The sequence below is a fragment of the Aotus nancymaae genome, unplaced genomic scaffold, assembly GCF_030222135.1.
Source record: "Aotus nancymaae isolate 86718 unplaced genomic scaffold, 86718_ANA_hifiasm-v0.15.2.pri h1tg000020l, whole genome shotgun sequence".
Classification (NCBI taxonomy): Eukaryota; Metazoa; Chordata; class Mammalia; order Primates; family Aotidae; genus Aotus; species Aotus nancymaae.
The window spans coordinates 8027595-8054755 of NW_026988432.1; the positions used below are offsets into that span (position 1 = coordinate 8027595).

The 27161-nt window shown below is 36.2% G+C and overlaps 1 protein-coding gene and 1 pseudogene across 6 annotated transcripts in view; one reads left to right on the forward strand and one right to left on the reverse strand.

Moving 5' to 3' along the window:
* The window catches only part of RTTN (rotatin), a 185981-nt gene that overhangs the window by 96306 nt on the left and 62514 nt on the right, over nt 1-27161 (forward strand). For all 6 annotated transcript variants that reach the window (XR_010343605.1, XR_010343606.1, XM_064379025.1 and 3 more), the window contains 5 exons: nt 1264-1422; nt 2687-2758; nt 4788-4977; nt 14808-14899; nt 22465-22558. Coding sequence is in view for 4 of the 6 variants with exons in the window: in XM_064379025.1 (XP_064235095.1) it covers nt 1264-1422; nt 2687-2758; nt 4788-4977; nt 14808-14899; nt 22465-22558 (607 nt within the window). In the remaining 2 variants the exon portion in view is untranslated. The remainder of the gene's footprint in view (nt 1-1263; nt 1423-2686; nt 2759-4787; nt 4978-14807; nt 14900-22464; nt 22559-27161) is intronic.
* LOC105726104 (prefoldin subunit 3-like) lies at nt 24391-25005 on the reverse strand (annotated as a pseudogene).

The following is a 27161-nucleotide window of genomic DNA, read 5'->3' on the forward strand; positions in this document are numbered from 1 at the left end:
GAATGTCAACATGGTTGCTTTCTGGTTTACAAATGGCTACCTTCTCACTGTGTGCTCACATGACCTTCCCTTGGTGCATGCATGTGGAGAAAGATTTCCCTCTTTCTTGAGCCCACCATTCCTAGTGCAGTAGGGTCCCACCCTTATAACTTCATTTAACTGTAGTCACCTTCTAATAGCTCTATCTCCAAATACAGTTTAGGAATTAGGGCTTCAACATAGGAGTTTTGAGAAGAAAAAGTTCAGTGCACAGCACACTCCTTTTCAATCAAATTTGTTAGAGTATAGATTGAAAATATAAAAGAGAAAAGGTTAAAGTATCTGTTACTTTCAGAAAAGTGGAGAATTATTGGAGAGGCTTAGCCATTTTGAAACTGTTGAGAAGGATCTGGAAATTATAGTTAAGTGACATATAAGTGCCATGTAATGAAATTAAATGCCAAAATTGCATTTGCATTATAACTTTCCAGTTTTAGCCAGTTGTTCACTGATTTCAAGCAAGAAATGATTAGATGCTATTATAGTAAAATCTTATTTATAGAAATATTTGAAATACATTTTTTAGTCACATTGAACTTGGACTTACTACTTGACTATGTTATGACTGCATTTTTTTTAAAAAATCCTGTAGTGGTCATTGAAACTATATTTTTAGGTTAGAATTCAGAAATTTACCAACATGTATGGCTTGAACAGCAGTGGTTCTACAGAAAGCATGTTATACCATGTCCATCTTACTTGGAAACATTTTTCTCTTAAAATAATTTTTGAAGAAAATATAAAATGCCTTGTAAAATGATAATTGCTTCTTTGTTTAGAAGTTTTAAGAAAGTTAAAACCATTTATTTGGAAGAAACTCTAAAAAATTAAGAAAGGTAGAACAAAGAATAGCTACCTTTTTTAAGAATGAAGAATAAATTGAAATTGTGTTAATAAAAGGTAAGTGCCCTGTGCTTTCCCTAGAAAAATGCTTGCAAACTATAAATTTTATGCTTCTTTTTATACCCAATTTTAATTTGCTTTGAAATTTGGTTATATTTAATTTTTCCTATATTATTGCTTCCTTGAATCGTGGAATGGGATTTTTATTCATTCATAAACTAATAGGACACTGTGTTCTATAGATGTTTTTTATAATTTAGGATCATAAAATCAATGCTATATATTTTTTAAAGTATGATATTTTATATACCCAAAAAACTAAGAATTTATGTTAGGAAAAAGGCTTATTTGATTCAACAACTTTCTCTTTAATTTGAACAGGTGAGATTCACTTCACTGGGATTAGGATCAGCACTGACCACCCTTGAAAGTGGCTGTGTGGCCTTGGCAAACAGTTGTCAGAACATTTCTGGGGGGCTCTGGGGAACTGTGGTGAACATTCTTCTGGACCAGTCCGAATGTAGTATGGTGCGCCGGGAGGTATGTCTGTTTTTTTAGCACTCTTTCTCCTTTTTTCCTTAGAAATTCTTTGTGATAGTGTCTATAAGCGATACGTGACTCCTGATCAACATGGTGGACTGACCACTGACCATTATCTCTTCCACCTGTGAGAAAACCCAAACAAAATGACAGTAGAGAATTTAAAAGGTATTAATTCACAGTAAAAACTGAAGTTCTTCCTTCTGATAAGATCAAATCAGAATATATTACATTTTAATGTGAACTCTTTTATTTTATTACGCATTGAAAAGTAGTTCACAGGAAAAAATTACTTTTATATTATCTCAGCATTTATGGGTCTCTAATATTTATGAAGCTTTAATATAGGTAAGAGGCTGTCAAAATAACTTTCTTTGTAGTATTTATCATATAACATGAGAGGGAAAAATAAACCTTATTTTAATTCTTTCTAAATAGTTTGTTTTTTTAATTGCTCCTTTTATTAAAGTAATGATTCATGTAAATAGTTTTAAAACAATAATCAAATTGTACTTAGAGGTTTATGAAAAAAACAGCAGTTCCTGGGTCCACCATTAGCCAGTCCCCAGTTCCAAGCTCAAAAGGCTAGTTTTCTTGCTATTTGACTTCATATTTTTAAGTAGTAATGTTTATATTTACAGCTTCTTCTTGATTTATCATCTTTAAAGCTTTTCTATCACTTCTAGTTACCATGGTTGGAAATGCCAGTTTCTGAGACCGCCCTGTTAATCCTGACATTCCCCCATTATGGTTATATCATCTTTCATTAAGTAGACAATCAGTGCTCCTGTTTGTATGATTATTTAATTTGATCATTTGCAGGATCTAGTCAGTCAAGTTGGACATTTGTGGTTTGTATTTCTAGTTGGCAAGTTTTTATTGAAAAGAGTCTGTGTAAAAGAAGGGAGAAAGAGCAGGGAGAGGGGTGTGTGTATAATCTTAAGAGGGACGGTAGAAACCTAAAAGTGTATTTCGTAAATGCTCCCAGAAGAGTTTATATTATACAAATCATTTTTTAATAAAGCTGGATTCTGAAATAGGAAAAAATATATTTTCTGATGAAATAATTTCATATACTGTTAGGTCATTACCTACCAAGGTCATCACCTAACAAGAAATACAGTTTGACAATTCTCATAATGACCTCTCAGCATGTGCAGTTGACCAAAGTCTTTTGCTATTACATTACAATATATTGGTTATTTCAGAGATGACAACAAGATGGCAGTATTGACTTTTTTTTTTTTTTTTTTTACATTTTCAGGCTGCATTTATTTTTCAGAATCTCCTTGTAATTCCAATGCCTACAGAAATTATAAAGGATTATACTTGGCAGGTGGGTGATTTTAAACAATTATCAACCTAGTAGATATTTCAAATTAATTGGTGATAAATTTTCAGCATAAGTAGTGTATTTCATTTTTGATGAAACTATATACAATATACTATATATTTTCTTAAAACAGAATGTAGAGTTTTTCTTATACTGACCATACTTAAAAATTCTCCTCTGTAGTGTTCAAAATAATTTTAAATGATAATTGTTGACATGATGTTTACTATATTTTAGACACTCTTTTAGAAATGTAAGACATAGTAACTTGTATAATTGTTTGAGTTGTGAACTGTTACTGTCCTCGTTTTCTAAGTTTAGGAACTTTTGAACAGAGAGTTTAAATAGTTTGCCCTAAATCACACAGCTAGTCAGTGGTACACATTTGCTTTGAGTCTAGGTAGTCTCTTACCCACTTCACTGTATTACTTTTCTAATTTAGTAATGATAAACAAATTTGTAGATATGTGTTGATGTTAACAACACAATTCTTATCTTATTTGTTAATTACTTCTGTGTATTATGATAATAAGGGATCTAATTTGTGATGTTAAGCAGTTTATTGTAAATCTCTTGGGTGTTTGGCATATTTTGTGCATGTAAGTATATTATAACTTGCTTAAAAGATAGAATTTCTTGAAGCTGTGAAAATTGACTCTGTGTTTTTGGATAAATACTTTACTGTATATGATTAGATAAGGTAATGCATTAAAGGGCCCCATTGCCTGTAACAAATATACCTTGGTTAATAAACGACCACATAACCCCATTCTCCTTGTATTTCTATTTTACCTGATTCTTCTAGACCTCTACATTTAAAATAACAACAATGACCATCATGTGCTGGCTGTTCCTTATGGTAGTCTTATTTCTTATACAAATTGCTCTGTTTAGGAAGAGTAAGCTCACAATATTGGTAAATTTACTAAAACACAACGACAACTTCATAGTCATAAAAGACATTGAATATTGAAGAATTTTAATTATAGTGATGTATATAAATGTACTTAAAAAGAAGTGTTAATAGAAATAACCTTGTTAGTTTAATTATGCCTTTAACTTGTAAATTCCTTTATCTTTCTGAAGAGTAAGTTAAAATATCTGTCCTTTCTTGATGATGGGGAGGGTGAAAGAAGAGACCACACACAAATCTTATGGTTAAAGGGAAACTTGGAATATGTTTTGACCATATCTTTTTTGTTGACTGTTAGATTTATATTTACTATCTTTTATTTTTCTCTTTCTTATGGCCTGTTTTAAAATTTTAACTTTATTATCATTTCCCAGAAAATAGAAATATTTATAAACTAATGATGGGATTGTTTGCAAACTTTAAACCAATCCTCATTGCTTGATATTTGCTATTAGATATTCCAGAAAAAGTAGTGACAATGCAAAATATTGAGGAAAAATGCAAAGAGAAAAAATTATGTAATAACAGATTCTTTTCAGCCTCCTGGTGGCAGTTCATGTTTAGGTGTATATATGTGTGCGTGTGTGCGTGCGTGCGTGTGTGTGTGTGTGTGTGTGTTTTCCTCGTCAGGATTAATTCAGTGGGAAGTAATGTGGCAGATTTTGCCTTGGATATTGATGGACCTTTTCATTTTATCTGGCTTAGTGATAGGTATAAAAAATAATTGTGAACATAATTACTTGGACCACCTTATTTCATATATTTTAACACCTGTTATTTTACATTATATGTAAATTGAAAAATACTGCTTTTACTGTGTTTTTGGTTCAAGTATATGATTTCTTGGTTAAAGCTGATCATTTCATAGAAACATTTTAAATGAAATGGCCCCTCAAGAGAGAGATCAGCTTTGTGCCTTCAGGGGATGTTTAGGCAGCAAAGGCCTAGAGCATTTTAGTCCTAGGTCAGGCTGCTGTAAGTGTGTAAGGACAGAAGCAGAGTGGAAGGAGATGGTAGCATCTGAGACCCATTCATTTCCTTGAGAGGAGACAATGGATTTTTTAAAAGAAATTGTTTGATAAGTCAGTATCTCCTTCTTCTTTCCCTCTTTTCCTACAGGGGCCCTGTGTCCATGATGAGGACTCTGGCCTATCACTCATTGGAAAACCTGCCCTTCAGGCTCTTTTATATCATTGCCATTTTTATGAACATTTGAATCAGATGGTAAAACATTGTTACCTAGGACGGTGTATGTTTAATTTGAATTTTTCTGCTTTTGATAGAAATTCAGAAGGCAATGATTTAAATGGTAAGTACAATATCTTTATATTTTTATTTTTATAATATGTAACTTTTAAAAACTGGTAAAAATACATATATTTGTTTAAAAAATTTAAAAAATAAAGTATCAGGGAAAACATTCATTTCCGTTTCACCACCCAGATAGATATATTTTCTTCCAGTCTTCTTTCTCTGTATAGCTTTCTTTGTTTTATGTAATTATGTTAATATCTTATGTACATGTTTGTATTTCCTTCTTTCATTAAATATTGCACAAGCATTTTTCTATGTTATACATTCTTGATGGAAATTATTTTTGACATCCTATTAATGTTTCATAAGTTATGCCCATCAGTACAGTTTTTTTTTTTTTTTTTTTTTTTTTTAATTTATTTATTTTTTTATTGCATTTTAGGTTTTGGGGTACATGTGAATAACATGCAAGGTTGTTGCACAGGTGCACACGTGGCAGTATGATTTGCTGCCTCCCTCCCCTTCACCTATATCTGGCATTACTCCCCATGCTATCCCTCCCCAACTCCCCACCCCCTCACTATCCCCCCTCCCCCCCAACAGACCCCCATGTATAGTGCTCCCCTCCCTGTGTCCATGTGTTCTCCTTGTTCAACACCCGCCTATGAGTGAGAACATGTGGTGTTTGATTTTGTGTTCTTGTGTCAGTTTGCTGAGAATGATGTTTTCCAGGTTCATCCATGTCCCTACGAAGGATGTGAACTCCTCCTTTTTAATGGCTGCATAATATTCCATGGTGTATATGTGCCACATTTTTCCTGTCCAGTCTATCATCGATGGGCATTTGGGCTGGTTCCAGGTCTTTGCTATTGTAAACTGTGCTGCAATGAACATTCGTGTGCATGTGTCCTTATAGTAGAACGATTTATAATCCTTTGGATATATGCCCAGTAATGGGATTGCTGGGTCAAATGGAATTTCTATTTCTAGGTCCTTGAGGAATCGCCACACTGTTTTCCACAGTGGTTGAACTAATTTACACTCCCACCAACAGTGTAAAAGTGTTCCTATTTCTCCACATCCTCTCCAGCATCTGTTTTCTCCAGATTTTTTAATGATCGCCATTCTAACTGGCGTGAGATGGTATCTCAATGTAGTTTTGATTTGCATTTCTCTGATGACCAGTGATGATGAGCATTTTTTCATATGTTTGTTGGCCTCATGTATGTCTTCTTTTGTAAAGTATCTGTTCATATCCTTTGCCCATTTTTGAATGGGCTTGTTTGTTTTTTTCTTGTAAATCTTTTTTAGTTCATTGTAAATTCTGGATATCAGTCCTTTGTCAGACGGGTAGGCTGCAAAAATTTTTTCCCATTCTGTTGGTTGCCGATTCACTCTATTGACTGTTTCTTTTGCCGTGCAAAAGCTGTGGAGTTTGATTAGGTCCCATTTGTCTATTTTGGCTTTTGTTGCCAATGCTTTTGGTGTTTTGGTCATAAAGTCCTTGCCTACGCCTATGTCCTGAATGGTTTTGCCTAGGTTTCCTTCTAGTGTTTTTATGGTGTTACGTCTTATGTTTAAGTCTTTAATCCATCTGGAGTCAATTTTAGTGTAAGGTGTCAGGAAGGGGTCCAGTTTCTGCTTTCTGCATATGGCTAGCCAGTTTTCCCAACACCACTTATTGAACAGGGAATCCTTTCCCCATTGCTTGTTTTTTTCAGGTTTGTCAAAGATCGGGTGGTTGTAGATATGTTGTGTTGCCTCCGACGCCTCTGTTCTGTTCCATTGGTCTATATCTCTGTTTTGGTACCAGTACCATGCTGTTTTGATTACTGTAGCCTTGTAGTAGAGTTTGATGTCGGGTAGTGTGATGCCTCCCGCTTTGTTCTTTTTGCTTAGAATTGACTTGGCTATGCGGGCTCTCTTTTGGTTCCATATGAAGTTTAAGGTGGTTTTTTCCAGTTCTGTGAAGAAGGTCATTGGTAGCTTGATGGGGATAGCGTTGAATCTGTGAATTACTTTGGGCAGTATGGCCATTTTCACGATATTAATTCTTCCTAACCATGAACATGGAATGTTTCTCCATCTGTTTGTGTCCTCTCTTATTTCGTTGAGCAGTGATTTGTAGTTCTCCTTGAAGAGGTCCTTTACGTTCCTTGTTAGTTGTATTCCTAGGTATTTTATTCTCTTTGTAGCAATTGTGAATGGCAGTTCGTTCTTGATTTGGCTCTCTTTAAGTCTGTTATTGGTGTATAGGAATGCTTGTGATTTTTGCACATTGATTTTGTATCCTGAGACTTTGCTGAAGTTGCTTATCAGTTTCAGGAGATTTTGGGCTGAGGCGATAGGGTCTTCTAGATATACAATCATGTCGTCTGCAAATAGAGACAATTTGACTTCCTCCTTTCCTAATCGAATACCCTTTATTTCTTTTTCTTGTCTGATTGCTCTGGCTAGAACTTCCAGTACTATATTGAATAGGAGTGGTGAGAGAGGGCATCCTTGTCTAGTGCCAGATTTCAAAGGGAATGCTTCCAGTTTTTGCCCATTCAGTATGATATTGGCTGTCGGTTTGTCATAAATAGCTTTTATTATTTTGAGATACGTTCCGTCGATACCTAGTTTATTGAGGGTTTTTAGCATAAAGGGCTGTTGAATTTTGTCGAAGGCCTTCTCTGCATCAATTGAGATAATCATGTGGTTTTTGTTTTTGGTTCTGTTTATGTGGTGAATTACATTTATAGACTTGCGTATATTGAACCAGCCTTGCATCCCCGGGATGAATCCTACTTGATCATGGTGGATAAGCTTTTTGATGTGCTGTTGTAGTCGGCTTGCCAGTATTTTATTGAAGATTTTTGCATCTATGTTCATCATGGATATTGGCCTGTAGTTTTCTTTTCTTGTTGAGTCTCTGCCGGGTTTTGGTATTAGGATGATGTTGGTCTCATAAAATGATTTGGGAAGGATTCCCTCTTTTTGGATTATTTGGAATAATTTCAGTAGGAATGGTACCAGTTCCTCTTTGTATGTCTGGTAGAATTCGGCTGTGAAACCATCTGGGCCTGGGCTTTTTTTGGATGGTAGGCTCTTAATTGCTGCCTCGACTTCCGACCTTGTTATTGGTCTATTCAGGGTTTCGACTTCTTCCTGGTTTAGGCATGGGAGGAGACTACTGTCCAGGAATTTATCCATTTCTTCCAGGTTTTCTAATTTATGTGCATAGAGTTGTTTGTAATAATCTCTGATGATGGTTTGAATTTCTGTGGCATCTGTGGTGATATCCCCTTTATCATTTTTTATTGCATCTATTTGGTTATTCTCTCTTTTCTTTTTTATTAGTTTGGCTAGTGGTCTGTCTATTTTGTTGATCTTTTCAAAAAACCAGCTCCTGGATTTATTGATTTTTTGTAGGGTTTTTCGTGTCTCTATCTCCTTCATTTCTGCTTTGATCTTAGTTATTTCTTGTCTTCTGCTAGGTTTTGAGTTTTTTTGATCTTGCTCCTCTAGCTCTTTCAATTTTGATGATAGGGTGTCAATTTTAGTTCTCTCATTTCTTCTCATGTGGGCACTTATTGCTATATATTTTCCTCTAGAGACTGCTTTAAATGTGTCCCAGAGATTCTGGTATGTGGTGTCTTCATTCTCGTTGGTTTCGAAGAACATCTTTATTTCTTCCTTCATTTCAGTGTTTATCCAGTCAACATTCAGGAGAAAGTTGTTCAATTTCCATGAGGATGTGCGGTTCTGGGTTGGCTTCTGAATTCTGAGTTCTAACTTGATTGCACTGTGGTCTGAGAGACTGTTTGTTATGGTTTCTGTTCTTTTGCATTTGCTGAGGAGTGATTTACTTCCAATTATGTGGTCAATTTTAGAGTAGGTGTGATGTGGTGCTGAGAAGAATGTATATTCTGTGGATTTGGGCTGGAGAGTTCTGTAAATGTCTATTAGGTTTGCTTGTTCCAGGTCTGAGTTCAAGTCCTGGATATCCTTATTAATTTTCTGTCTCGTTGATCTGTCTAATATTGACAATGGTGTGTTGAAGTCTCCCAATATTAATGTGTGGGAGTCTATGTCTCTTTGTAAGTCTTTAAGAACTTGCCTTATGTATCTGGGTGCTCCTGTATTAGGTGCATATATATTTAGGATCGTTAGCTCTTCTTGTTGTATTGATCCTTTTACCATTATGTAATGTCCTTCTTTGTCTCTTTTGATCTTTGTTGCTTTAAAGTCTATTTTATCAGAGATGAGAATTGCAACTCCTGCTTTTTTTTGCTCTCCATTTGCTTGGTAAATCTTCCTCCATCCCTTTATTTTGAGCCTTTGTGTATCCTTGCATGTGAGGTGGGTTTCCTGGATACAGCACACTGATGGGTTTTGGCTTTTTATCCAATTTGCCAGTCTGTGTCTTTTGATTGGGGCATTTAGTCCATTTACATTTAGGGTTAATATTGTTATGTGTGAGTTTGGTCCTGTCATTTTGATGCTAGCTGGCTGTTTTGCCCATTGGTTGATGCAAATTCTTCATTGTGTTGCTGCTCTTTACCATTTCGTGCGTTTTTGGAGTGGCTGGTGCTGGTTGTTTTTTTCTATGTGTAGTGTCTCCTTCAGGAGCTCTTGTAAAGCTGGTCTGGTGGTGATGAAATCTGTGAGTACTTGCTTGTTCACAAAGGATTTTATTTTTCCTTCACTTATGAAGCTTAGTTTGGCTGGATATGAAATTCTGGGTTGAAAGTTCTTTTCTTTAAGGATGTTGAATATCGGCCCCCACTCTCTTCTGGCCTGTAGGGTTTCTGCTGAGAGATCTGCTGTGAGTCTGATGGGTTTCCCTTTGTGGGTAACCCGACCTTTCTCTCTGGCTGCCCTTAGTATTTTCTCCTTCATTTCAACCCTGGTGAATCTGATGATTATGTGCCTTGGGGTTGCTCTTCTAGAGGAATATCTTTGTGGTGTTCTCTGTATTTCCTGGACTTGAATCTTGGCCTGCCTTGCTAGGTTGGGGAAGTTTTCCTGGATAATATCCTGAAGAGTATTTTCCAGCTTGGATGCATTCTCTTCGTCACATTCAGGTACACCTATCAAACGTAGATTAGGTCTTTTCACGTAGTCCCATATTTCTTGTTGACTCTGTTCATTCCTTTTTACCTTGTTTTCTCTAATCTTCCCTTCTCGTTTTATTTCATTGAGTTGATCTTCAACTTCTGATATCCTTTCTTCTGCTTGGTCAATTCTGCTGTTGAAACTTGTACATGCTTCGCGAAGTTCTCGTGTTGTGTTTTTCAGCTCCATCAATTCATTCATATTCCTCTCTAAGTTGTCCATTCTCGTTAGCATTTCATCAAGTCTTTTTTCAAGGTTCTTAGTTTCTTTGCATTGGGTTAGAACATGTTCTTTTAGCTCACAGAAGTTTCTTATTATCCATTTTCTGAAAGCTGATTCTGTCATTTCATCACACTCATTCTCCGTCCAGTCTTGTTCCCATGCTGGTGAGGAGTTATGCTGCCTTGTAGGGGGAGAGGTGTTCTGTTTTTGGGTGTTTTCATCCTTTTTGCGCTGGTTTCTTCCCATCTTTGTGGATTTATCCGCCTATTGACTTTGTAGTTGCTGTCTTTCTGATTTTGGTAATTTTAAGTCTGCAGCAGCTGAACTCATAAACCCCCTTTTCTTCTCCCCAGGTGTTCTGGCCCAGGGGTTTAGCACTTTATGTTTTTCAGCTGTGTTGCTACCGTTTTCCCTGCCCACATGGTGGCAGTCTAGTCACACTCAGCCTGCAGAGGCTTCGCTGAGCTGCTGTGGGCTCCGCCCAGCTTCCGTGTGAGCTTCCCTGCAGTCCTGTGAATGTGGTTAGAACTGCTTCCGCTATGCTGGCCCGCCCCTGTAGTGACGAAGTCTCTGTAGTGGCGGGTTGTCTTGGTTACGGAAAATTGCCCCGGAACTGCAGGGTGTTTCCCGATGGAGGACGCCCCTCCCCCACAGAGCTGGACCGTCCCGGGTTCAGCCGTGTTTCCAGAGGGGCCCTCTTTGTCCGGTAATCTCTTGGCTTGCCTCCTTGCCACAACTCCCCTTGCTGGCCCGGAGGGGACACAGTCTTGTTCGCTTTGTTCAAGGAGCCGCTGCTCCCCGCCCCCCGTGCAGGCCGAGCGGCTGCTCCGGTCCAACCAGCGGCGCTGGGAACCCGGGGAGCTTTACCGCCTGTGAATCTCCTGGTCTGTGGGCAGTTAAAATCTGCTGCCCTGTGTGCCGCTGCGTCAGCTGAAGCAGCGGCTCTGAGATTCCTGGCGCTCCCTTGCCCGGGGGTCTCCTGGCTTGGCTCCCTGCTTCAGCTCCCCTTTCTGGCTCAGAGGGAACTCTGTCTCTCTCGCTCTGCATAAGAAGCCACTGCCCCCCGCTCCAGGGCGTAGGCTGAGCGGCCACTCTGCTCAAACCAGCGGTGCTGGCGACCCGTGGGGCTTTTCCTCCTGTGAATCTCCTGGTTTGTGGGCAGTAAAAGTCCGTCTGGAAATGCGGCGTCCACTCACCCTCTGCGCCTTCTCTCGGAGCTGCATTCCCGACTTCCTCCTAAGCGGCCATCTTCCAGTACAGTTTTATAGTTTCTTTTTTTAAAAAAATTTATTTATTATACTTTAAGTTCTGGGGTACATATGCAGATTGTACAGGTTTGTTACATAGGTATACACGTGCCATGGTGGTGGTTTGCTGCATCCATCATCCTGTCATCTACATTAGATACTTCTCCTGATGCTATCCCACCCCAATCCTCCCACCCCGTTATTCCTCCCCTAGGCCCCCACCCCCTAGGCCCCGGTGTGTGATGTTTCCCTCCCTGTGTCCATATGTTCTCATTGTTCAACACCCACTTATGAGTGAGAACATGTGGTGTTTGGTTTTCTGTTCTTGTGTCAGTTTGCTGAGAATGATGGTTTCCAGATTCATCCATGACCCTGCAAAGAACATGAACTTATCCTTTTTTATGGCTGCATAGTATTCCATGGTGTATATGTGCCACAATCTCTTTAACCAGTCCATCACTGATGGGCATTTGGGTTGGTTCCAAGCCTTTGCTATTGTGAATAGTGCTGCAATAAACATACATGTGCATGTGTCTTTATAATAGAATGATTTATAGTCCTTTGGGTATATACCCAGTAATGGAATTGCTGGGTCAAATGGTATTTCTATTTCTAGATCCTTGAGGAATTACCACACTGTCTTCCACAATGGTTGAGTTAATCTACACACCCACCAACAGTGTAAAAGTGTTCCTATTTCTCCACATTTTCTCTAGCATCTGTTGTCTCCTGATTTTTTTTAATGATCACCATTCTAACTGGCATGAGGTGGTATCTCAAGGTAGTTTTGAGTCGCATTTCTCTAATGACCATTGATGCTGAGTTTTTTCATATGTTTGTTGGCCACGTAAATGTCTTCTTTTGAAAAGTGTCTGTTCATATCCTTGGCTGACTTTTTGATGGAGTTGTTTTTTTCTTGTAAATTTGTGTAAGTTCTTCATAGATAATGGATATTAGCCCTTTGTCAGATGGGTAGATTGCAGAAATTTTTTCCCATTCTGTTGGTTGCCAGTTCACTCTATTGATAGTTTCTTTTGCTGTGCAGAAGCTCTTAAGTTTAATTAGATCCCATTTGTCTATTTTGGCTTTTGTTGCCATTGCTTTTGATGTTTGAGTCATGAAGTCCTTGCCCATGCCTATGTCCTGAATGGTATTGCTTAGGTTTTCTTCTAGAAGTTTTATGGTTTTAGGTCTCATGTTCAAATCTTTAATCCATCTGGAGTTAATTTTTGTAGAGGTGTAAGGAAGGGATCCAGTTTCAGCTTTCTGCATATGGCTGGCCAGTTTTCCCAACATCATTTATTAAATAGGGAATTCTTTCCTCATTGCTTGTTTTTGTCAGGTTTGTCAAGGATCACATGGTTGTAGTTAGGTGGCGTTCTTTCTGAGGCTTCTGTTATGTTCCATTGGTCTATATCTCTATCGTGGTACCAGTATCATGCTGTTTTGATTATAGTAGCCTTGTAATACAGTTTGAAGTCAGGTAGGGTGATGCCTCCAGTTTTTTTTTTTTTTTTTTTTTTTTTTTTTTTGCTTAGGATTGTCTTGGCTATGCGGGCACTTTTGGTTCCATATGAAGTTTAAGGTAGTTTTTTCAATTCTGTGAAGAAAGTCATTGGTAGCTTGATGGGGATAGCATTGAATCTATACTTTGGGCAGTATGGCCATTTTCATGATATTGATTCTTCCTAACCATGAGCGTGGAATGTTTTTGCATTTGTTTGTGTCCTCTCTTATTTCCTTGAGCATTGGTTTGTAGTTCTTGAAGAGGTCCTTCACATCCCTTGTTAGTTGTATTCCTAGGTATTTTATTCTCTTTGTAGCAATTATGAATGGGAGTTCACTCATGATTTGATTCTCTGTGTGTCTATTATTGGTGTGTAGAAATGCTTGTGATTTTTGCACATTGATTTTGTATCTTGAGACTTTGCTGAAGTTTCTTATCAGCTTAAGGAGATTTTGGGCTGAGACGTTGGGGTTTTTTAACTATACAGTCATGTCATCTGCAAACAGGGACACTTCGATATCCTCTCTTCCTATTCGAATATGCTTTATGTCTTTCTCTTGCCTGATGACCCTAGCCAGAACTTCCAATACTATGTTGAACAGTAGTGATGAGAGAGGGCATCCTTGTCTTGTACCAGTTTTCAAAGGGAATGCTTCCAGCTTTTGCCCATTCAGTATGATATTGGCTGTGGGTTTGTCATAAATAGCTCTTATTATTTTGAGATATGTTCCATCAATGCCAAGTTATGTTATGCCTATCAGTACAGTTTTATAGTTTCTTTCTCTATTAATGTCTTAAACTTTTTTGGAACTTTCATTTCTAGGCAATGTAAATTTTTTCATCCTTCTTGTGAATGAGACCTTTTCCCACTACATTTTCTGATTTATTTTGCTCATGTATGAAAAGCTGTTTATTTTAGTATGTTACTCATTTGTCACAGTATTTTCCTGAAACCTGTTTATTCCTTTTGTTTGTAGGTTCTCTTAGATTTGCTGAGTATAAGATCTGAGCACATAAAAATAATAAATATATTTCATAATAAATAGTAATTTAATACTATAAATAGCTTGTATTTGTAAATTCATTTTTAAAGTAATTTTTTAGAATCTTGCCATGGATTGAAACTTACAGAAAAGGTTCAAGAATAGTACAAGAAAATTCTCAAATGTTAACATTTTACTGTATTTACTTTCTACTTCATGTGTGTATATGTGTATAAACGGAAATGTATGATCTCTGTGTATCCTTTCTGAGCCATTTAAGAGTAAATTGAAGACATGAATTTCCTTTATCCCAAATTATTAAGTGTGAATTTATGATTTACTTATGATTTACTTTTCTGTTACATCTTGGAGGAATCAAGAAAATGACATTTGATGAAGTTTTGAACATTTTAAATAATTATCCCTGTTAGAAAAGTGACTGATTTAATTGTGTAAATTTCTCTGGATCAGTTACTCAGAGCATGGCCCCAACTAACAGCATTGGCATCTTCTGTGAACTTGTTAGAAATGCACATTCAGGGCTTCCACTCTGACCTGGGGTATTGGAACCTCTGGGGTTGGGGCTGCAGCAACTGCTTTAGCAAGCTCTCAGTGATTCCTATGCACATTAGAAAAAAAAAACAAAAAAACAAAATAAAACTCTTTCCTTACATTTGCTTTAAAAAAAATGGTCTATCTCAGAAGCTAAATCCATATTTTTTTTTCTTTCTTTAGTTTTGAATTGGTTTCACGTAATGAATACTCTTTTATAATTGTTACAGTTCCCAGGAGGGTGTCCATGTTAACAGTTTTCTCTTTGTTGCAGGTTTAGATGACTCATTCAAGTTTTGGAGGCCTCCATCTAGGATATCCAGTGAGGATCAAGATCCAAGTTCTCTCTCCACCTCAGAAACAATGGTACTTGCAAAGAATGTATAAGCGCTTCATTTTGAATCTCTGAAAAAATTTGAATTTGCATGGTGGGAAAGATAAGAATACAAAGTGTAAGGTTATAACAGCTATGATTTATTTGAAATGCTGTCTGCAGAATTTTGCTAAATTATTGTATATAACCTGCACATCAGCCATACATTATAGATACTTATTTTGCTTTTCTGTGACCTCAAGCCACTCTGAAGTAAAGTAACTCTGTGATCATTAGTGCTATAGGTAGCAGAATTGGAGTTTGAACAAGGGTGTACCTTGCTACAGTATAGCTACACTGAATATCCCTTTAGTTGAGAATTTTCAACCTCTCTTTCCTCTCTTTTTTGACAGTACAAAAGTGTGAAAATGTGTTTATCATTAGTATTGGAAGAGAACAGGTTGCATATGATGAAAAATGCTTGATTACCCTGAGATTGTGCTTAAGGACAGGGCAATATGAAGAACATTCAGATGTTTCAGTGTGGTGCTGACAACTTTAACACACTTCTAAATACTTGCATCACATAGAAGTTTATCTGGAATACCTGAAATTTATGTATGCCTGTCTGCATTCCTTCTTTCCTTCCTTTCATTCATGCATTAGTTGCTTTTTTCTGCAGAAAAGTTTGAAACACTAAGTATTTATGAGTAATGATTGATGCTAGCTTTCAGTTATTTATCAACATACAGAATCATTTATTCTCAACTGGATAACATTACCTTTAATTTTAACGTTTTTTTGGAATAATTACTGTGTTATAGAACATATTAGGAAGACGAAGGTTTGATGCATCTTTTTCCAGGAACAAAAATAATATGAGAACAATAATTGTTATATAGACATTATAATTTAAAGATTATGTTTAATCAATCTCCTAGTTTCTCAAAAGACTGATACATTTTGCTACAGTTTTAAGTCTTTTTTCCCCTGGATTCAATAGAAGTATTTATGTTTAGTGCTACATCGGACCTGCATATGGAAAAGTAAGATAATTACCCGAGTTCCACTAGATGTCATGCTTTCCTTTCCAATGTGGAGATAGTGCGTATCTTGTCTCAACAAGAGTAATAATATGATCAATGCCAAAGTGAAGTGTATTAATTGGTTATTTAGTTCACAGAAGGACAACATGAATGTGTGCTTAAAAGTAAATTTTCTTAGGTTAACCTATTTGTCAGAAGGCTATAGACTAGCCTAGAAATCTTTGTACATACTTCAGTTTTTTGCTTTTAGTAGGTATTCAGTAAATAGTGATTGTTCTAATTAACTTTGAGTTATCGTAGCTATTTTGTGGTGAGCACTCAAATTGTATTTATCCTATACAAGAAAACACATCTACTTTTTACTTTATTTTTTGGGGGGTTCCAAACGATTTTTAGAATGGGTGACTTTTATTTACAAAAATAGTCTTAGTATCCTAATTCTACTAGTTGTCATATTTTCTTTACCATACCCACGATGATCTGTATCTTTGTCCCAATGGGAGAAAAATCTGGAGATTTATGCCAAGAATACTTTCAACTAAAGGTGCCAGTGCTTAGACCAAGTCATACTTTCTCATTTTTAGAAAATGTTGAAGTTACGAATTGAGGTATAAGTTGAGTGGGTGTACATCTTATTAATCAGCTTATCTGCTTATTTATATCTTTGTTTTATCTCAGAATTGAGAAAAAAATGCAATCTTATTGGTTGATTGGCTGGTTTTTCTGTTTTGTCTTTCCAAGGAAAGCATCATCTTTTGATTTGGGTCTTATCCAGCATGCTCCTCCTGGGTCACTATCCATTTTGTGCTGTTAATGCCAAGTTAGGGACTTTCGTGCTGTTATCTAATGAATATTAGTTCAGTTGTTTGGCAAGCTTTGTAAGGATTGTTGGGTCCTGTATGTTTTATAAACTACAGATAGAGTAAGCAGAGTGTCACTGTTAGACTGAGGGCATCGGCCTTGTAAATGCTTCCTCAGGAAAGGCCTCTATCAAACTCAGTATTCTCTTTCTCTAGGGTAGGATGATTCAGCCATTAGGTGTTGTTTTTCCTCTTGAAATCACATTTATACTTCTGAGAGGTATCCAAGATGGACAGGTGTTTGTGTCTCTTACATACCTGTGTGCAGCAACAGCTTTATGACCAAAATTTGGTCTTTCCTGTTGTTCCTGAGCAGAACTATGTCTGTATTTTTTTTTTTTATCAATTGTCAAAATAGAATATGTGGGAAATGTAATTTTTTCCTTTTTGAGCCTTTCTTTGTGAAATACGTGATACTTTCAAACTTTTGGAGCACAGATTTAAAGAATGCTGATTTTAGTTTTTCTGAACATTGAAAGAGAATTTTTATACTTCATAGTCTTAAAAAAACTGGGCCGGGCACAGTGGCTCATGCCTGTAATTCCAGCACTTTGAGAGGCCAAAGTGGGCGGATCACGTGGTCAAGAGATCAAGACCATCCTGGTCAACATGGTGAAACCCTGTCTCTACTAAAAATACAAAAATTAGCTGGGTGCAGTGATGCACACCTGTAGTCTCAGCTACTTGGTAGGCTGAGGCAGGAGAATTGCTTGAACCTGGGAGGCGGAGGTTGCAGTTAATCGAGATTGCGCCACTGCCCTCCAGCCTGGTGACAGAGCGAGACTCTGTCTCAAAGAAACAAAAACAAAAACAAAAAAACCTGAAAAGCATTGTTATTACCTTGCAAAAAGGGAAATTTGGGTATGGAGTGAGGTGCCACTCCTAGCATAGTAGATGGTAGAACATTCTTTTGAGTCCAGAAGTGTGTTTGCCCCTTCCTTCACTCTAAGGCCAGATGTGATTGATCCCATAAAAGATATTATAGTGAAGGGGCGGTGAGATTGTTTTAGAAGGAATGATGAAATGAGAAGTGATTTTGTGTAGGACATGGCAATTGAAATGGGCTTTAAAATATTATCCCCTTCTCTTTTATACAGATGCACACATTTGCAAGGGGCTGAAAAGATTCAAATATTCCTTAGGATTCAGTGACCACTTAAATGATAAAAGTCTACGTGAGAACATAAAGTATAATTAGAAAGTAACTGAATATAAAGTTGTGTGGTACTGAAGGCAGTAACATTCAGAAAATGCAAGAGGTTGTTTGGAGTAGAATGTGGGAGGGAAAGCTAAAGTTTGATGACCTAACTAATCAGATAGGAGTTAGTTAAGAAAGCTGAGTCAGCTTTTGGATTTGAAGAGGTAAGATATAATAGCTATAAAGATAAAGATAAAAGGATATTTCAGCAGCATGGAATGGCGTGAAACATTACAACTGATATGAGAGAAATAACATTGACACTCATTTGATGGTAGTTAAAATTGTTTTATAGAATGAAGAGTAGACAGAGGACAGTTTAAGCAGGGATGGATCCAAGGGGCTTTTTAAAATAAAAATAGTTTTGACATAGGCATCACTGTTAGGACATATACAGACTTCCAGCGTGGTGACCCCAGGAAAGCTTGAGAAGGTGGCAGTTTGTGTGGTGGTGGAGAGAGAAAGAAAATGATATACTCTGTTTAAATAAATTTCAGCCACCTGTGGAATATTGAGAGTCTAACAACCTTATGTATTTAGTTAGGAGGAAAATACAAGTGAGACAAGCTGTTGGGAATTTGTGCTCTTAAATTACACAGAGGACGGCACAGGGACTGTGACTATGTTGTGGTGATAATCTGTCCCTTTAAGCGGTCTTTTCGTTAGATGTGCAAGAGTTGTCTATCATCTTCTGCTCATTTCCTTCAGAGGAATTTTCTGAACTTTCTTTTTTTAAGTATATTGTACACATCCATTTAAATTATGAATCTATTAGTTACAATGATTAAACTTGTTATAATTTGGTTAGAATTAATGATTACAAATTGAGAAGCATGCCAAAGCTTTTCTTCTCTTGGGCATATAGAGAAAAGTATTATTTATTAAAATGAACACATGGAACTTAGAATCTCATAGAAACCCTTCACATCTTATAATTTCCCATGTTTTAAAAACATGTCTATGTTTGTACTTTATTTTTTTCACACTACAATCCTTATTTTCTCCCGTTATACCTTTTTAAAAACAAACTTTTTTTGGCACCAGTACTGCTTTTGAGGGAAGTTGATGAAACTGTTATAAGATCATTTTGACAAATAAAATATTCAAGTTCTGAATTAACTTTCAAAAAGTGAAATCACTTTTCTGTAAGGCAGATACAATCATTTTTGAACATTGCTGCATTTTTGCTTATATGACAGAAATTGTCTGTTTTTTGTGCTCCAATCCTACTTGGATATGGCAAATGGCTGCTATTTTCAGGGATTTCAAAGGGACTTTCTTAATTTTAGCTGCTTATCTTATACTGAAGCATAATTTAGAAACCTTCTTCAGTTACCAGATCTGCTTACAAACACATTGAAGACATTTTTTTGTTTTTATAAGCAAGATTTGAGTCAATTTTATTTTTTATTCTCCCTTAGCTTCGAGCTATAAATGACAAATAAAATTGTATATATTAAAGGTATACAATGAGATTATTTTATATATGTATATGTGGTGAAATGATTACCACAGTCAAATTAGTTAACCTTAGAGTTAACCTTTTTTGTGTGTGTGGTGAGAACACTTAAAATCTACTCTCTTAAGAAATTTCAAGTAGACTGTGCAGTATTATTAACCATATTCACCATGCTGCACATTAGATTCCCAGGACTTACCCATCTTATCTGAAAGTTTGCACTCTTTGACCAAACATCTCCCCCTTTCCCCAACTCCTATCCACTAGCAATATCCATCACACAATCTAAGTCTGTTTTAGGACAGTACCTTTAAAAGTAGCATCAACCTGCTCTAAAAAGCTTGTAGTGTCTTCTGTAATATCTGCAAAGTGATAAGGCTAGAAATATATTCAAATTCAGGTTTCATTTTGTCTCATCAAGGGAATATAAATTGAAGATCTTAGGATATGTTATGTGGTAGACGTGAAAACAAGGGAAAAGTCTAGACTATGATTTTGCATTTAGCGCATTTTAGTGAATTGAGCAAGTGATAGATAGAAGAATTAGACTCTCGCTGTTGTAAGAGGACAACCCTAGGCATCCCACTTGGGGCTTCCTACTTACTGTGAGGTAGAGAGCAGCACAAAGCTTGACAGGAAGGGACGACTTAGGCAGGCTCAGTTTGCTCTTAAACGAAGCCAACTCACCCTCCTTCAGATTTCCCTCCTCTGTCTGGGATGGGACAGAGGTCTTAGTCTAGCTGAAGTTTCATGGGGACATGGGGATCACGGAGAAAGAAGCCTCTCCTCTCAAACGAGGCCAGCCACCTTTCTCAAGAGGTACATCTGAGGACGTGCTCTGATTTTAATGCATTTATGCTGTCATTCGTGAATGCAGTCCTGGACTGAGAATCCTGATTAGTCTCAACTTGAACAAATCCCTTAACTTGTGGTCCTTTTCTCTAAATGAGGACCTGGACTAGATCAGGCATTTTCTACCTATAGCTTTGTAGGCTCATACTGCACCTTCCAGTAGCTAGTACTTGAATGCCAAAATTGTCTAATTATTACTTGGATTTCAAGGTGAAAAGTAACATATTTACATATCAGTGTACATTATCAAATATAACCAAATACTATATTGGAGATTATTTCTAAACAAGCAAGGATTTGAGCACAGAAGTGGAGCAATTTTTTGTTTTTACTTATTAAAATAGCAATATGTTAATTTAGCAAATTTAAAAAATAGAGAGAGGCTAGTAGAAATATAAATCATCCATAATCAAGTTTAAAGCACCATATAAGGCAATCTTTGTGTTTCTCCAACCACATGGCGTAAGTTATAATACAACTATAAGGTACTTTCCTAAAGGCTCTTTTCTAAACTTGTGTATCCCTTCTGTGGACTATACTAGGGAAAATCACATTTTTATTAATGCCTGACCTTTGTTCACAAATCACAACTTACCTTTCTTCTAATGAGCCAGGTATTTAGTGGGTCCTTATAAGCTTTCTTTCCGCACACGGATCTTGAAACTGCAAACCAGGTACCTACTTCTATTTATATCACTAATAAGGCCTTCTTGAGTCTTTGTCAACTGAAAGAATGTTCAGTGAAATGATAAAGGATTTCAGCATCATTATCTCCTTAACTTTTCGTATACAACCAAGAGTTGTGGCAGGAGCCAGATAGATTAGCTTCTGCATAGTTCGTGATATCAGTCTTGGCATATGATTTTCTTCACCGAACTATAAATGTTGTCTTGATATCTGTTGACAGGAACATTTTTTCACATTCATCTCGTTGCCAATTGTAGGCAAATATATTTTTTAAATTAAACAAGAGCTTTAGGTTATTTTTACCTAGTATCTGGATCTAATATTATATAAAATAAGGCATTTAATGTTTGTTTATATTTGACTTATTTAGACTGAAGTTTTTTCTGGATTTAGCTTTTAGGTTACTTTATATGCTTAGCTTACATTTTTTAGCTGCAGCTTCCTCACTTATTTCTTGGTATCATGACTTATATTTACTTAATGTGGTGAAAGATGGTTAAGGGCTCAAGTTAAAAGGGGGGATTCAAAAATTGTATATTTCATGTTCAGTAATTTCTTCAAATTTATATTCTCTTTACTATTAGAAACTGCAAATGAAAATAACCTTACTTTTTGCTTTCATTATATCATAGTAAGTCTAAGGTACTCTATTTAAGTGTTAAGATATATACACAATCAACATACAAATGTCATAAGTGATATAGGATCTGAATCTGGAGTGGTGGTTTATAACTTCTGTTGATCGCTTATGTTGTGTTGCATGCACTGATATGGAGGCTACCCAGATATGGGCACTTGATGTTATTTTCACAGAAGAGAAATTTATGGTGAAGAAAAGAGTCATCTGGTTTCACCATGTAAAGTGTTTTTCACCTAAGAGGTGCCAAACACATGACTTTGTGCTTTTTCAGTCTTAGAAGGTCGGTCTGCTCATTATAAACCTGTAGATGAAATTGTATTTGCTTTCCACAGATTTTTTTGTTATGTTAAACGTCGTATTCTGAAGCAGTGTCAGCATATCGGCACAACTTTTTAATGTTCTTCCTTGATATGAGATGAGGTGGAGAAAAATCTTTTAATACTTCTAATTTTTTAGGCATTATTAAAATTTATATGTGCCATTTGGAACATTAAAAAATATCTTTGTTATGAATCAAGAAATGCAAAATATCACAATGAAATATAGTTAAAGTGGTATATTTTAGCTTTTCTAACATTTGGGCAATGGGGGAATTGGCTTTATGGGAACCTTAAACTCCTAAATGAACCTCAAGTTAAAACTTTGCTCCTTTGAGTCACTGATTTATGTAAACAATGACAGTTCCTTTAAGAAGAAATAGAAAATGCCATTTATAAAAACTACTGTAACTCCCAAGATTTGAATGTTTTCTAGTTATCTTAACCAGTATAATTTTTGTATAAACCTTCTTGTTTAAGGATATCTTGTGTATATGTTGCTTGTGTTTCATTTTCCATACTGTCACATTAATAGGTAAAATAATTTACTGATTCATAGGTGGCACCTTCATCGGAGAGTGCTGAGTTTCAGCCACTTGTGCAGTCAACAACACTTCTACCTGAAGCCTCCCATGACCAGTTTGTGGCTCAAGGTATCCTTTTAGCGAAGACATTCTATCTTAAAAAAGAAAAATGACAAGTTGGTCCAGACAGATATTTTGAAAGTAAATGTCTAAAGAGCATAATTTTAGTGAAATAAGTTATAGACCATTATGAAATAAATTTAGAATAAATATATCAGAAATTAACAAAACAAATGCTCTTAACTAATAAATGGAATTTGGTTATCAAATAAATAGTCTGATTCCCATATGGCTCCTTATTAGACTCTCATAGGTATTTGACATTAGAATTTGGGAACTGATGGATATAACTTTATTTTTTCCCTTCTTTTTAGAAAACACTTCACTACAAGTAATCCACTTTGAAAGTAAAGAGATTCTGGTCTTTTCTAAGGCTGTGCTTCCATTTAAAAGCACATAAAACATATTCAGTGTTTATTTTATTAGAAATACACAATACACAACTTGGGACTTATTTGTATTAATGATAATATATAAATTTTACTCCTGGTACTGGGAACTGCTTCCAACACTGCTGTGCTTCAAATTTTATATATTTTGAAGATTGCAGCTTAGCTTTTTTTTTTTGTTTTTTTAATTCTAGTGAGTATGTAAGTATTATTCAGTAGCATTAAATTCCTGACTTGAAGGAAATATACTACCTAAAAAGAAAGTAATTTTAAACACTGGCATACATATATGTATATGCAGAGAAAATGCTTTCTGAAATGTTTAGAAAAACTTGCTGAATTAAAACTTTGAATTTTCATTACAATATTGTTTCCAATAATTTCCTAAACAGTGTTCCATTTTGGTTTTTAGTAATTCATGTTCACGATATGTAAAAATATTTAACTGTAGGAAATACTCATTTGATCTTTTTTTTTTAAGCATCAGTGTTTTAATACCATGAAATATAAGTACAAAACATTGTATAAGTATACTTTTTAACTACATGGAGATGAACTAACACATTTACATTTTTATCAGAATCTGTACCACCCAGCACTGGCCAATGTACTAGTAGCTTTCCACAGGGATTTTTTTTTCTTTTTTACTATTCCTATAAGGTTTTCTCATGAGTAAAAAAGCTCACAACTCTTTTCAGCCATTGCAGATTTGCATTTATCTTAATATTCCTGTTCAAGATGCTTCGGAGAACTGTTAAGAACTACAAAATCACCTTAGCCAAGAGTTTCAAATGAGTAACTTTATTTCATATTGGCCAAGATCTCCCTTATGTTGGCACTGAAAAGACACTATGCACTTATCTGAGGTTTAAAAAAAAATGTTGTCTTAATAACCCTCTTACTGTGTAACAAGGCAAATTACCATTTCCTGAAATGTCCAAAATATCATAGTAGTTATTTGTTAAGCAATAAGTCATGAAACCCCATTTATAGAAGACAATAGCAATGGAGGATCACTAAATTCTACATATACCAAATAAAAACAAGTTTACAAATATTCCCAATATCTGTCTTCTCTACTTCTAAAAGGGTTTAATCACATCAAGTGAGAGTAACATCGGCCAGTAAGAAAGGGAAAAAGCAAACTGTGCTAGTGTCTGACATTCAGCTTCCATAGCATGTCTCATAGTTTTTGGCCATTTCAGCTAAGAGTTTTCTTATGACAAAAAAAATGAATAAAATAGCATTAACTTTGCTGAGAAATGTGAAAATAAAAACACAAAGTCAAAAATATTTGAAACTGATTTTGTTTTTATAAATAAATAAAATGGTGTTTATCTTTTCTTAAAATTCTTGCTGTTAAAACATTCAAAGTTAGGTCAACCTGTAAGGATAAAAGAGTATTTGAGATAACAAGTTTGGAAAACTGAACCACATTTTTAATTGCCAGCATTATGCTTTGTTCTTGGTAGAATCATCTGTTTCTTCTTTTTACATCCCAATTATATACCCTGGCCATATTGACTTCTGTGGTAGTAAATTGATCTTGAAGAAAGTCAGGGTCTTCCTCAAGGGAATCAAGATTTTTTTGTGGCAGTTGATAAATTCTTTTCCAACAATGCCTGAGCTTCATCAATATCATATTCAAGCATTACATTAGCCACCAACCACAGACACACTTTATCCTTGGGAGGAACTGAAGCTTTGCAGTACAGGTTATCTGCCAGTAAGAATCTGGTCTCCAGTGAGTTGGTGGACTCTTTTTTTCTTCTGCATGTATTTTAGAATTTCCAAAGTCTGTTTAATTTCAGGTATCTGACCTTTTAGCCTTCTTTTCTTTTGAGCAAGGTTGAGTTTCATAAACTTACACTTCTGGTACTGTTCATCCAGCTTCTTTAGTACTGTATCTGCAGTCTCTTTCCCAGGCTGTTTCATGAAGGAATCTACGTCTTCCACAAACAAGGCCTCAGGAATCCCCAGGTGGAGCCGCCACCCATTCCCTGTGGCCATTTGTCCTTTGCCACAACCGTCCTTAGTGGCCGCCATCTTGCGGATGCGAGTGCGTGACTGCCTCTCATTTGATCTTTTTAAGAACAAAAGGGGCCGGGCGCGGTGGCTCACGCCTGTAATCCCAGCACTTTCGGAGGCCAAGGCAGGTGGATCACGAGGTCAAGAGATCGAGACCATCCTGGCCATGGTGAAACCCCTTCTCTACAAAAAATACAAAAATTAGCCGGACGTGGTGGCGCGCGCCTGTAGTCCCAGCTTCTCGGGAGGTTGAGGCAGAAGAATCGCTTGAACCCTGGAGGTGGAGGTTGCAGTGAGCCGAGATTGCACCGCTGCACTCCAACCTGGCAACAGAGCAAGACTCCGTCTCAAAAAAAAGAACAAAAGGAGCAAACTCAGATTGTTTAAATGGCTAAGGACATAGGGCATGAAGTGAAATTTGATCATGAATTTCATGAACATTTATCTCTAAAATCATATTGCCCTACTCTTATTTTTAAGAGCTTTATTGAGATATAGTTCCCACAGCATATAATTCACTTGTTTAAAGTGTATAATTTATTGGCTTTAAGTATATTCAGAGTTGTGCAACCATCACCACAATCAATTTTAGGATATTTGCATTATCCCACAAAAACCTTGTACCTGTTAGCAGTCACTCCCTGTCTACCCCATCCTTGGCACCCTATGAAATCACTAATCCATTTTCCTTCTTTATAGATATGCCTGTTTTGGACATTTTGTATAAATGGAACCATGTAACATGTGGTCTTGTGTGACTGGCATCTTTCACTTAGTGTGCTGTTTTTAAGGTTCATCCATGTTCTAGCATGTATCAGAACTTCTTTTGTTTATTGACAAATAATATTCAATTGTATGAATATATTACATTTACCCATCATCACTTGATATAGGCATTTATGTGGATATACAGGCTTTTTCTTTTTTGTTTGGATTACTCTTGATTTTAAATTTATTTTATTTTCAAGTATTATGTTGTTTTTTTTTTGAGACAGAGTCTTACTCTGTTGCCCAGGCTGGAGTGCAGTGGTGGGATCTCAACTCACTGCAGCCTCTGCCTCCTGGGTTCAAGTGATTCTTGTGCCTCAGCCTCCTGAGTAGCTGGGATTACAGAGGTGTGCCACCACATCTGGCTAATTTTTGTATTGTTAGTAGAGATGAGGTTTCCAAGCTATTCTCGTACCCCTAACCTCAGGTAATCTACCTGCCTTGGCCTCTCAAAGTGCTGGGATTACAACATGAGCCACCATGCCCAGCCACAAGTATTATGCTTTAAATGTATATTTATGCAGTTTTTCTGGTTGCCAATCATTTCACCACATACATATGACCAAAAAAAAAAAAAATGTATGTAGAAGAAAGAATACCCACAGAAAGGGGAGGTGTGAACAGACGATTCATCCTCACAATTACCTTGTGATGTATGACACTATCAGGTATATTCCCTTTTTCCTAAACCTGGAAATAAGAGATCAGACCATCAAATGTCTGCCTTAGTTTTACAAAATAAATTAGCAAGAAAATTAAAAAATATAACAATTTTCTGAACTAGCTCTTTTTGCAGAAAAATTCGAAAAAGATTTCTATATGCTTGCTCTAGAAATGCTGAAGACATGTAATACATATTTTTTGAATACTGAAAGATTACCCCTGAAATCATTTGAACAATTTTTATTATAATTACCTAAATTTAATTTTTTTTTATTTTTATTTCCAAAAATTTATTACTATTTTTAAAGAGACAAGGTCTAGGTCTGTCACCCAGGTTGGAGTGCAGTGGCATGAGCATAGCTCATTGGAGTCTTGAATGCCTGGGCTCAAGTAATCCTCCTGCCTCAGCCTCCCAAGTGGCTGGGATTACAGGCATAATATTTGAGGGGAAAATAACACAAACCCTCATGTAAAAGTGAGCAGAAGACATGAAAAGATACTTCACAAAGGCCCTAAAAGTAGCCTTTATCTTTGGATAAATATTATACAAAATAATACTACCTGAGGATACTTTTTTATTTATCAAATTGCCAACAATTAAGTATTGGCAGTACATTCTGTTGGTGAGGCGAGGCTGTGGAAAATGAGCACTTTCATACATTGTTAGAATGCAAATTAGTATAATTCTTTTGGAAGAAAATTTGGCAATAGATAACAAAACTATGTATTTACCTTTGATTAAACAATTCCACTTCTAGGAATTC